Below are 11384 nucleotides of genomic sequence, written 5' to 3'. Positions count from 1 at the left end.
CTGAGTTCAAGTCTCCAGGTCAGTCAGTCTGCTTTTGATATTCTGCTTCTCTCTTTCTCTTAATAACTCATTTTATTTTCCTTCTCCTTTAACTGGCCATCATACAGAATCAAAGAATCTTTCCATTATTTGTCACATTTATTGACCAGTTTTATGTTCGTTGCTCTTAATTTTAATTTTAAGTGGATTTGTGTTTTCTCTCTCTAGAATAGCAAATTATATCACTTCTGATTTTGGAGGTTTTAGACTGATTTTCATCTCTCTGTCTCCCTCCCTTTTGGATTAGTAATCTTCAAAAAACTCTATCCCAATTCTTTCTCCTGTTTGCCTTCCCCAGCCTTTCCCCCAGCAACTGAAGAGACGAGATTTTTTGTGTATTGGTGAAGAGGAGGAAGGGGCAATTGCTGCCTAAACTAAGGGACTGAAAATGGAGGTGATTGGAGATAGACAGCTGCAGGGATCTGAGCTGATGGACTAAACAAAACTTTATCCTAAACAACTCGGAGCTCATATTTCTTCTCTAGACAGCTGGCTTTTTTTAGTCCTACCAAAATACTCCACAAAGATGGGGGAGGGGCTGTGACTACCTCTGCTATGAATTTTATTTAAAGTTAGCCACCTCTCAGATATTATCTGCAGAAAATGCATACAATATTCAATAAAGCAGGGTTGAGGATGGTGAGGGAAATGTATCTAATTGCTCAATATACTTTTTCAAGCCCAAGAGCTCATTATAGAGAATGCTGGAGGTCTGCCTGGAGTAGGCAGTGACTATCATCATACAAATTGAATTGGACATCTGACTTGCTTGCCATATTTCTCTCTTTTCCACCCCCTCCCCCCACTGGTACCTCCATACTCTTCCTAATCTTCCTACCCTCCCCACTCCTCCTACTCCCACACCCTACCCCAGCGAATGTTCCTGGAATTTTGGATTAGCTATTTTTAAAACCGTCAACTCAGTAGTACCTCCCTCCCCCGCCCAGCTGTCCAGTACTCCCGCCAGCTGTATAGCCTGCCTTTCCCCGCACACCAAATCTTTTCTGGCTCTCTGACCTCAGTGAAATTGCAGCCGGGCTGGGGACCTGAGGGAGACATGGAGAAAGAGACGGGGATACCCTGGCTGGAGCTGACCAACAGAGTAGGCCGTCATGGCTGGAGAATTGGATATCAGAGTAATGTTTGACCTCTGGAAACAGTAAGTCAAAATGAAATTGCAATTCCTTTAGTATGCTTTTGGATTGAAGTTAGACTTTTATGAAATCACAAATACATATTTAGAGGTCTCAGTCCAAACGCTAAGATCCCTCCTGTGCCAACGTGCCCTAATCTACATTTCTCCTCCTGTGTCCGTCTCTTCCTGGCCCCGGCCTCTGAACATCTCAGTTTAAACCTCCTCTCCTTCAGCAGTCTTAGCCTGCTCCATTACCTTGTGGTCTCAGGACTTCTGATAACGTCTTAGGATAAGTTTCTCATACCCTCCGTTCTGGCAGTGGTTGTTGTTTTCACCAAAGCCGAAATTAGCCTTAGATAATTAGCCACATGTCCTTCATGTTGGGCTCCCCAGGGCAAGGCTACCCCTTGTTGTAACAGTTTCTCGCACAACTCTAGTCCCTCCAACCTATTCTCCCGCCTGCATGATCCTTCCCCACATTATATCCATATCCCAAGAGAGGGAGATTGAGCAGAAGGGAGTTGATCTCTCCCCCAACCCCTGTTTTCATCAAAAGAGCATCTGAGAACTTCTGAATCTGCAAAGGAAAGACTAACTAGAAAGAGTGGTTCTTCAGACAGGTTTGGAAAAATACAAGAACTGTTGACTCAGAAAACAACACATATTCATATGCTTGGTTTATATCCCTTTATTCCATTAGAGAAAGGGATTATAATTGTTGCTTTCTAAATCAGATAAAAGGGATTTGTTCCCTTTTCATCTGAATGCTGACATTCTAGAGAGGGGACATGTATTCCACCCTTACTCCTTCCTGCTGCAAATTCTGACATAAAGGAGGAAAAGAAATGAATGCTCCCTGGAGGGTATCCACTCCTGATGGGAAGGAGCAAATAAAAGGTACATTTCCACAGTATTTTCAGATCCTAATTCTACTGGGGAACCCACTGGGATGACTACGCTTTGATCTATCCCCGTGACTTTTCAATTTTTGACATTACTGCTGTTTGGTAGCTCAGGACCGGTCAATACAATGGACTCTGCCCCCCACCCCCACCCTGAGTCCACTCAACCTTCCCTCCACCCCCAACTAGAGGTATTGCATAAGGGACCTGAATGTGGTCACGGGGGCAGGATCCAGAAGCTGAACAGCCACACTTATAATTTGGGGAGCCCCATTCTCCCCAAACTTCTCTTCTTATCCTTTACTTAATCTCCCCAAATTCTCTTCACACCACCCTGACCAATCTTCAACTCTTCTCTCTTGCCTATGCCCAGCCAAATTTCTTTTTTCAGTCCCTTACAGGACGGCGGGTCAAAATTCACTAGGTAGGAGGGACATCAGCTGGAAAGAGCCGGAGCCGGGGGGGACCTGGTTGGATAGGTATGAGGGCACCAGGCCGGTCCCCTTGTCCCCGGTCCCCCCATGGCAGTCCCCCAGCTCTAAGCACTCTCACTCTCCTGCTGCTTCTCTGTGGACATGGTAAGGAAGGCCAGGGAAGGGTGTGGGGAAATCTAGAAGGTAGGCTGCTTTGTAAGGGTGGGCACGGGAGCGCGGGTGGGTAGAAGAGATGGGTGCTGAGGCGTCCCAGTCAGTCTCTCCGCTCCCAAACAGGTGTCCTTCCGTTTCCCACTCATCTTGGGGAAGGGCACTGAGAGGCCCTTGATGGACAAGGAAAAGTGATCAGCAGGAAAAGAGATCTGGGCAGGCCTGTGCAGCTGAGGGCGCGGGGAGGACCTCAGCTGGGTTTGGGGAAGGGCTGGAACCCCTGCTGAGGTTTGGGAGAGTCATGAGGAGACTCCGATGCCACGAAGATGTGGTGGCGGTCTCACTACCCTCTCCTTGCGTCCTCAGCCCATGCTCAATGCAAGATCCTCCGCTGCAACGCTGACTACGTGTCGTCCACCCTGAGCCTTAGAGGAGGGGCTTCGCCCGGGGCGCTCCGCGGTGGCGGCCTGTGTCGCGCGCTCCGCTCCTATGCGCTCTGCACGCGGCGCACGGCGCGCACCTGCCGCGGGGACCTCGCCTTCCACTCGGCGGTGCACGGCATCGAAGACCTCATGATTCAGCACAACTGCTCCCGCCAAGGCCCCACGGCCCCGCCCCCGCCCCGCGGCCCCGCCCTTCCCGGCGCGGGCCCCGCCCGGCCCCCTGGGACCCCGGCCCCGGACCCCTGCGACTACGAAGGCCGGTTTTCCCGGCTGCACGGTCGTCCCCCGGGCTTCCTGCACTGCGCCTCCTTCGGGGACCCCCACGTGCGCACCTTCCACCACCACTTTCACACGTGCCGCGTGCAAGGAGCTTGGCCCCTGCTGGATAACGACTTTCTTTTCGTCCAGGCCACCAGCTCCCCCGTGGCATCTGGGGCCAACGCCACCACCACCCGTAAGGTCAGCGACTCAGCTGCGCCCTCCGGACTCCCCACGGTCACGCGCACTCCTCACCCCCACACTCCACCATTCCAGGCCTTCCCTATCCTGCTCTCCCGCGACCTCGCTCCTGTCTTCAAGTAGACCCTCTCTCCAAACACTTGATCTGTAAATCACTTTCCCTCCATGAGAATTTCACTCAAACACGGGAGACACTGAACAGAAGGTTGGGGAGAGAAGAGCTGAGGAACCCCAGGTTGAGGAGTTTCAGAAAAGAAACTCTTCCTCTGATGATACTGAGACCAAAAAAGAGAGAGAAGGGTTGAGTAGAGCTGAAGCAATATTTGAACATAGGAGAGGGGACCAGGGAGCCAGGGGCATGGCAAGCCTTGCATTTCAGCTTGGAGCAGATTCCTAATGAACCGTTTTTCCCTCCGGCCCTCACAGCTCACCATTATATTTAAGAACATGCAAGAATGTATTGATCAGAAGGTCTACCAGGCTGAAGTGGACAATCTCCCCGCAGCCTTTGAAGACGGTTCTGTCAATGGAGGTGACCGGCCTGGAGGCTCGAGTTTGTCCATTGGAACTGCTAACCCTGGAAGCCACGTGGAGATCCGGGCTGCCTACATCGGCACCACCATAATCATTCGTCAGACAGCTAGGCAGCTCTCCTTCTCCATCCAGGTAGCTGAGGAAGTGGCCAGGGCCTTCTCAGCAGAACAGGACCTGCAGCTTTGTGTAGGCGGGTGTCCCCCAAGTCAGAGGCTCTCTCGATCAGAGCGCAGTCGTCGGGGAGCTATAACCATTGACACTGCCAGACAGCTGTGCAAGGAAGGGCTGCCAGTTGAAGATGCTTACTTCCATTCCTGTGTCTTTGATGTTTTAATCTCTGGTGACCCCAACTTTACTGTGGCAGCTCAGGCAGCTCTGGAGGATGCCCGAATCTTCCTGCCAGACTTAGAGAAGCTGCACCTCTTCCCCTCTGATGCCGGGCTTCCTCTCTCTTCAGCAGCCCTACTAGTTCCATTCCTTTCTGGGCTCTTTGTTCTGTGGTTTTGCATTTGATAATTAGGCCAGCGATCCCAAGACTACTTTGAGAATGATTTGGGGATAGGAAGTGGGAGAAAAGAACATAAAGAAACACTGAAGGGAAAATGGAGACTAGGAGATACTGGAAACAATGACATTTATCCAGACTCATGAGGCTGCAGTTCAGGGTTGAAATGGTCACAGGATAAGGATTCTGGGCAAGGTTTCTGCATTCTAGACCCCTCAATGGGCTTTTCAACAATTTCCCTAGCCCCTTTATGGGAAGCAAATTCTTCCAGTCCATCTGTGCCTAAGGTCACACCTACAAAGAGGCTGTGGGAGTCCTGACAGCTTGTAGAAACCTAAGGGTTGAGACTTCTAAGAAGAAAGAATTGAAAGAGGAAGATATGCTCACTACCCATAAGAAACTAAAGATCTAGGATTTTTTTTCTCTTGGAAGGTGGAGAAGGGAGGAGATGATTAAGGAAAGAAGTCTATTTGATGAATATAGGGGTGTACGGTGTGTTCAACTTTATTTAGAAATAAAGTTGGGGCTGTCTGGCTCTTAGATGGAGTCTCTGCCTTTGGGGAATAACACATACAGGATGGAAGCTGTCATCTTCACCCTCAACTAATATCTCATTAAAGCTATGAATTCTCCACACCCTCTCTGCTACTTATGTTGGATCTCTTCATAGATGTCAGAAATGGGGTAAAGGCAATATGCTCAGTCCACTGAAAGAGCCCAGAAGTATCAGATTTTATATCCCTGCCTGAGGGGAGTTTATAGGCTTTTGGGTAGGCACATGCAGGAGTGATGAGTGTGTAATTGTTTACTAAATTCTGTGGTACTGGGAAGAGGGCTGATGAGAACAAAAGTAATGAGAAGTAACAACATGTAATAGAGGAGTTGGGATTTGAAGTGAGCTTGGAAAACTGGGTAAGATTCAGACTACTAAAGACCTTCCAGGCAAATGAAACCATCTGGAGTTATGCACAGATTTGTGATGCAGTGAGGAAACCAGCAAGATTCAAATGGACAGGGAGTAATGGATAGGTTAGATGGGCCTCGAACGTGGGGCCAAGGAGTTTAAATGTGATTAATGGTTTCTGAGTGCTCAAAATCTGTCAGGCAGAGGATGCACAGGTAGTTCAGTGGTTAGAATGCCTGCTTTCCATGCAGGAGACCCGGGTTCGATTCCCAGACCATGCACCACCACCCCCCCAAAAAATCTGTCAGGCAATATTCTAAACACTTAAAAAATATTAGTTCATCTAATCCTCACAACTTCTAAGGAAGACAGTAACCTTATGTCTGTTTTTCTTGTGAGAAAACTGAGGTACAGACTTGCACAAAGTCACACACCTATAAGTGGCAGAGTCAAAATCTGAACATGTACAGACCAGCCCCAGCGCCTGAACTCTCAGCCACGGCACCAGATTGGAAAGCACAGAGTCACTGAAGATTCTGGTTGTGGAATGGGGCAGGGAAGGGGTAGATGCCACCAAAAAAGCAACCTTTTTCTTTCTCCATATTAAACTGAAAGTGGGGGCGGGGACCCAAATTGGAAGGAATCCAGTTTGAGGAACACAGGACTGAGGAGAGAAGCTGTCCTAGTCCGAGGTGCTCTTAGGTAACAGTGCTGCCTGGAGCACAGCTATGAAGGAGGCAACTTCTACCTTCATTTCTTAACTTTCCTGTCTGTCTCGGGTCCTCCCTGCACGCACGGCATTGCCTGGGCCCCCCTTCCCCATCTACTTGCTTATTTACTGTCACCTGCTCTCCCCTCTCAGCCCCGCCCCCCACAGCACTCTTCGGAGCAGCTCCCCACCGGCCAGCGCGCAGAGACAGGGATCCCATCTGGTCTGCCACTTCAAGTTCCTCTGCCACCATTCGTCCCAATTCCTCCACTCACCTCCTCTCGGGGCCACCGTCTCCCATTCCCTTGACGCAGTCCCTATGCTTCCTGAAATGACCTTTAGCTAATCTAGTCAAAGCAATTCGGAAGAAAATGGGGGAGAATCCAGGGCTGTCACTTCATTTATAGATAACAGGCCTATTAACTCAAAACACTTCTTTAAGAAATTGCTCCTTATACTGGTTCTCTTAACTCAAAAAAGTAATTTTTTCTTCAGGTGTGAGAATTCCAAGTCAGTTAAGAATTTCACAGCCAGCTGGTTAATGAGATTCTTTTATGGTAACTGTCACGTAACGTTGCTTCCTTTGTCCAGACTTAGGGTCAGCCCTTTTACCGATGGAGTATTTAAAAATGGGGACCTCAAAACAGTCACATGAAAAGATGTTCAACATCATTTGTCGTTATGGAAATGCAAATTAAAACCACAACCTTGCACTGGATGGTGGTTATGGTAGCACAACATTTTGAATGTAATTAACACCACTGAAATATATATTTGAATGTGGTTAAAAGGGGAACTCTTGGGTTATATATGTTACCATAATAAATTGAAAGAAAAACACCATAGGACTGTACAATACAAACAGTGAACCATAATGTAAGACATGGACTGCAGTTAATAGTACCATTACAATATTCTTCCATCAATTGTAACAAGTTCACCACACCAGCAAGGTGGTAACAACAGGGTGGTACATGGGAACTCTGTATTTTCTGCATTATTTTTCCGTACACCTAGAATTTCTACAATTAAAAGAGAAAACATTCACACCCACTAGAATGGCTGAAATGAAAAAGACTGACCTTCTCAAGTATTGGCAAGGATGCAGAGCTCTCACATAAGGTTGCTGGGAATATAAAAGGATACAAGCACTTTGCAAAATAGTTTGGCAGTTTCGTAAACAGTTACGAGCACACTTACCATACAATCCAGACAGACCACTCCTACTTACTGACCCAAGAGAAATGATAACACATGTCTACACAAAAAATGTTCATAGCAGCTTCATTTGTGATAACCAAAAATTGGGAACAACCCAAATGTCCTTCACAAACGGAGATACAATGTAGTAAATCTATACAATGGAATACCACTCAGCAATAAAATGAAACAAACCACTGATACACAGAACAACACAGATTAACCTCAAAATAATGATGCAAGTGAAAGAAGCCAAACAAAAAAAGAGCACATACTGTTTGCTCCCATTTATATAAAATGGCAGAAACATCTATAGGGTTGCCTGGAAATGGACAGGAGGGAGAGACGGTTTACACAGAAGCATGAGGAAGCTTTGGGGGGTGATGGGGACATGTTCATTATCTTATTGTGGCAGTGGTTTCATGGTGTGTATATATATATATGTCAGATCTGGAATTATACACTTTAAATATGGAATTATACTCCTTAAATATGATTTATCATGTGTCAATTATATCTCAATAAATCTGTCATTTAAAAAATTGGTACCCCTTGAGAACATTATGCTGAATGAGACTAGCCAAAAACAAAAGGACAAATACTGTACAGTCTCACTGATATGAACTGACATTAGTGAATAAACTTGGAATATTCCGTTGGTAACAGAGACCATCAGGAGATAGAAAGAGAGTAAGATATTGGGTAATTGGAGCTGAAGGGATACAGACTGTGCAACAGGACTGAATAAAAAAACTCAGAAATGGACAGCACAATATTACCTAACTGTAATATAATTATGTTAAAACACTGAATGAAGCTGCATGTGAGAATGATAGAGGGAGGAGGGCTGGGGATATAAATGAAATCAGAAAGAAAGATAGACGATAAAGACCGAGATGGTATAATCTAGGAATGCCTAGAGTGTATAATGATAGTGACTAAATGTACAAATTTAAAAAACTTTTTACATGAGGAAGAACATAGGAATGTCATTACTCCAGGGTATTGAAACTTAATAGTGATTAGTATTTTAAAATTTTACCTTATGTGTGAGACTAAAGCAAAAAAATGTTCATTTGGTACAAAATTTATATTTTGACTAGTGCATTTCCTAATATAATTTATGTAGATAATTTGATTGAACACCATAAGTACTTGGAATCTCAGGTAGGACATGAGATTTTGTTGGTTTGTCCAGAGTGATGCCCCGATGAATCCCAGAGTGATTCGATCAGTGAATGGAAAAGTATTTGCAAGCCCCCTTCGGGAAATGGTGAGAGTGGGGAGAAATTCAACTTCCCCAAGTTGAATTCTTGATATTCTCACAAGCAGTGTGGACAACCAAAGCTATAGGGAGAGCCCCCAGTCTTGGGGTTTGTTCACATGAAACTTAACTCCACAAAGGATAGGTCAAGTCTACTTAAAATTTAGACCTAAGAGTCACCCCCAGGAGAGCCTCTTTTGTTGCTCAGATGTGGCCTCTCTCTCTAGCCAACACAACAAGCAATCTCACCACCCTCCCCCTGTCTACGTGGGACATGACTCCCAGGGGTGTGGACCTTCCTGGCAACATGGGACAGAAATCCTAGAATGAGCTGAGACTCAGCATCAAGGGATTGAGAAAACCTTCTTGACCAAAACGGGGAAGAGTGAAATGAGACAAAGTGTCAATGGCTGAGAGATTCCAAACAGAGTGGAGAGGTTATCCTGATGCACTGAGTAGATATCACCTTGTTATTCAAGATGTAGTGGAGAGGCTGGAGGGAACTGCCTGAAAATGTAGAGCTGTGTTCCAGTAGCCATGCTTCTTGAGAATGATTGAATAATGATATAGCTGTCATAATGTGACTGTGTGATTGTGAAAATCTTGTGTCTGATGCTCCTTTTAGCTACCTTGTCAACAGATGAGTAGAACATATGGAATAAAAATAAATAATAGGGGGAATAAATGCTAAAATAAATTTAGTTTGAAATGCTAGTGATTAATGAAAGCGAGGGGTAAAGGGTATGGTAGGTATAATCTTTTTTTTCTTTTCTGTTTTTGTTTTATTTCTTCTTCTATTGTCTTTTTCTTTCTTTTTCTGAATTAATGCAAATGTTCTAAGAAATGATGAATATGCAACTAAGTGATGATATTGTGAATTACCGATTACATATGTTAATGTGTTATTTGGTTTGTTAATTTTTAATGAATAAATAAATTTAAAAAAATAAAAAAAGTAAATGCAAAAAAAAAAAATTGGTACCCCATTTTCCCCTCTCTACCTTTGGTGAGTCAGATAGGTAACAACGGGCTTGGAATGATCATAGCTTGAAAAAGGAGATTTTAGAACCAAGATATTCCCTCTTAGGAAAACACAGAAAAGGATGATGGGGAAAAGGAAAGAGACTATTTAATGATTCTGTATTCTCTCCTATACGCCTATCACATGGGTCATATTCCTTCCTCCAGGCTGCCATTCCTAAAGTCAGAGACCATGAAAATGACACTTTTTGGTTGAGAAACTTGTCTCCCCACTCCTCCAGCAGTCAGCAGGGGGCAGTGGTGACTAAAAAGAATTACTCACACTCAAGGCTAGGGAGGAAACGACACTTGATCTGATGTTAACCAATTGGGGAAAAAAATAAAATAGGCATTTGACAAAGCTGACGGCCCATTTCAGAAATAAAGTGAACAGAGGTGTACAGTAAACTAAACAAATTGCTTAAATGGGATAATTATTTATTTCATGAGAAACAATAGTTTGAGACATGAAGCAATCAAAATATACTGTCTCCACACTGGATATTATTATTTTACTAAATTTAAACTGCAAATTACTCTTTATTACACAATATATTTAACATATTTAAATTGAATTTGTGAATCTTATGTCCTAAAATAGGAAACACTAAATTTTCTTTGTGAATCCAAAATACTTCCATTGAACAATTTAAAATTATAAGGCATTTGCCTTAGGTTGAGTCATGAGATTAGTTAGCTAAATATGAGATTAGTTAGATGGTTTCAAGTTAGTTTAGGAACAGTGGCATACAGGACACCATAATATTGCTAAAATAAAAAATAAATACCAAACATTCACTCAAAAATACTGAATTGATTTATCTGGATGAAAGCCATTTAAATAGCACCTTTGTCCTTCCTTTCTTCTTTCCCCCCTCCCTTCCTACCTCCCTCCCGTCCTTCTTTCCTTCAATTAAAAGTTGTACATACTACAAATACTAGCCAAAATATTTTGGGAAAAAATAAACAGAAATTAAAAAAACAGTGACTTCAAAGAGTATGCAGCCAGGTACACCTTAAATTCCTAAAATAAGGAATATTGCCTCTGTTTCCACAGCATACAAAATATAACAGGAAACTTATTGCCTTCAATATCTATATAATTGTGGATATTGTCGTAATGCAGGTGCCAGTCACTTGAAGCCCCCCGAACATTTAACTAAATCAAAGAGAACTTGCTTGGCCTCCCCCGCCCTGCCAGTATTTAAGCCACTATCCGTACCCACATGCTCTGGTTGACCCGCTGTTACTAAAATTGAATACCCATGCCCTTCTGCTAAGCCATTACTTCACTTGTGCTTTAAATCCCATCCCCTCTCTTCCACAGGGGACATAACTCCAGAAATGCTCTCCCTCCCCGGCACTGCATCGATGTTTTTGCTCTCATTACCAGCATCATCCTCACTCTCCTGAGCTCACTCCCTAAATCATCTGCATCACTTTCCTGCTCCTCTTTGATGTAAACTTCTCTTAAAAAGCTGCTCAAACTGGTACCTCCAATTTTTTCCCCATTTTCTCTTAAAGCCAATCCAATAATCTTTCCCTTTATCCCATTCCACTGAAATTCATCACACCAAAAAAAAAGTATGGCCTTATTACAAATTCTAGGTCATTTCAGTCCTTGATGGTCCCAGTATTTGGGACCATTAATCATCATCTGTTCCTTAGCATTCTTTCTTTAACTGA

General features: G+C 44.2%; 1 protein-coding gene across 1 annotated transcript; it reads left to right on the top strand.

The window, feature by feature from the left end:
• Positions 1–971: 971 nt before the first annotated feature.
• Positions 972–5237, top strand: HJV (hemojuvelin BMP co-receptor). The gene is made up of 4 exons (XM_077155942.1): positions 972–1198; positions 2468–2654; positions 3027–3562; positions 3989–5237. The coding sequence occupies exons 2-4, from the start codon at positions 2558–2560 to the stop codon at positions 4607–4609; spliced, it is 1254 nt and encodes a 417-aa protein (XP_077012057.1). The 5' UTR covers positions 972–1198; positions 2468–2557; the 3' UTR covers positions 4610–5237.
• The last annotated feature ends 6147 nt before the right edge of the window (positions 5238–11384 follow it).

The sequence above is a fragment of the Tamandua tetradactyla genome, chromosome 4 (assembly GCF_023851605.1).
Source record: "Tamandua tetradactyla isolate mTamTet1 chromosome 4, mTamTet1.pri, whole genome shotgun sequence".
Classification (NCBI taxonomy): Eukaryota; Metazoa; Chordata; class Mammalia; order Pilosa; family Myrmecophagidae; genus Tamandua; species Tamandua tetradactyla.
Note: the sequence above shows the minus strand (reverse complement) of the source record. Positions and strands in the feature narration are given on the sequence as shown.

Bases quoted from the DNA above. Each gene is read 5' to 3' on its own strand.
- HJV (XM_077155942.1), top strand. From the start codon at position 2,558: ATGAGGGCACCAGGCCGGTCCCCTTGTCCCCGGTCCCCCCATGGCAGT. The intron at 2,655-3,026 runs GTAAGGAAGGCC...TTGCGTCCTCAG, and splicing joins GCTGCTTCTCTGTGGACATG to CCCATGCTCAATGCAAGATC. The intron at 3,563-3,988 runs GTCAGCGACTCA...CGGCCCTCACAG, and splicing joins ACGCCACCACCACCCGTAAG to CTCACCATTATATTTAAGAA.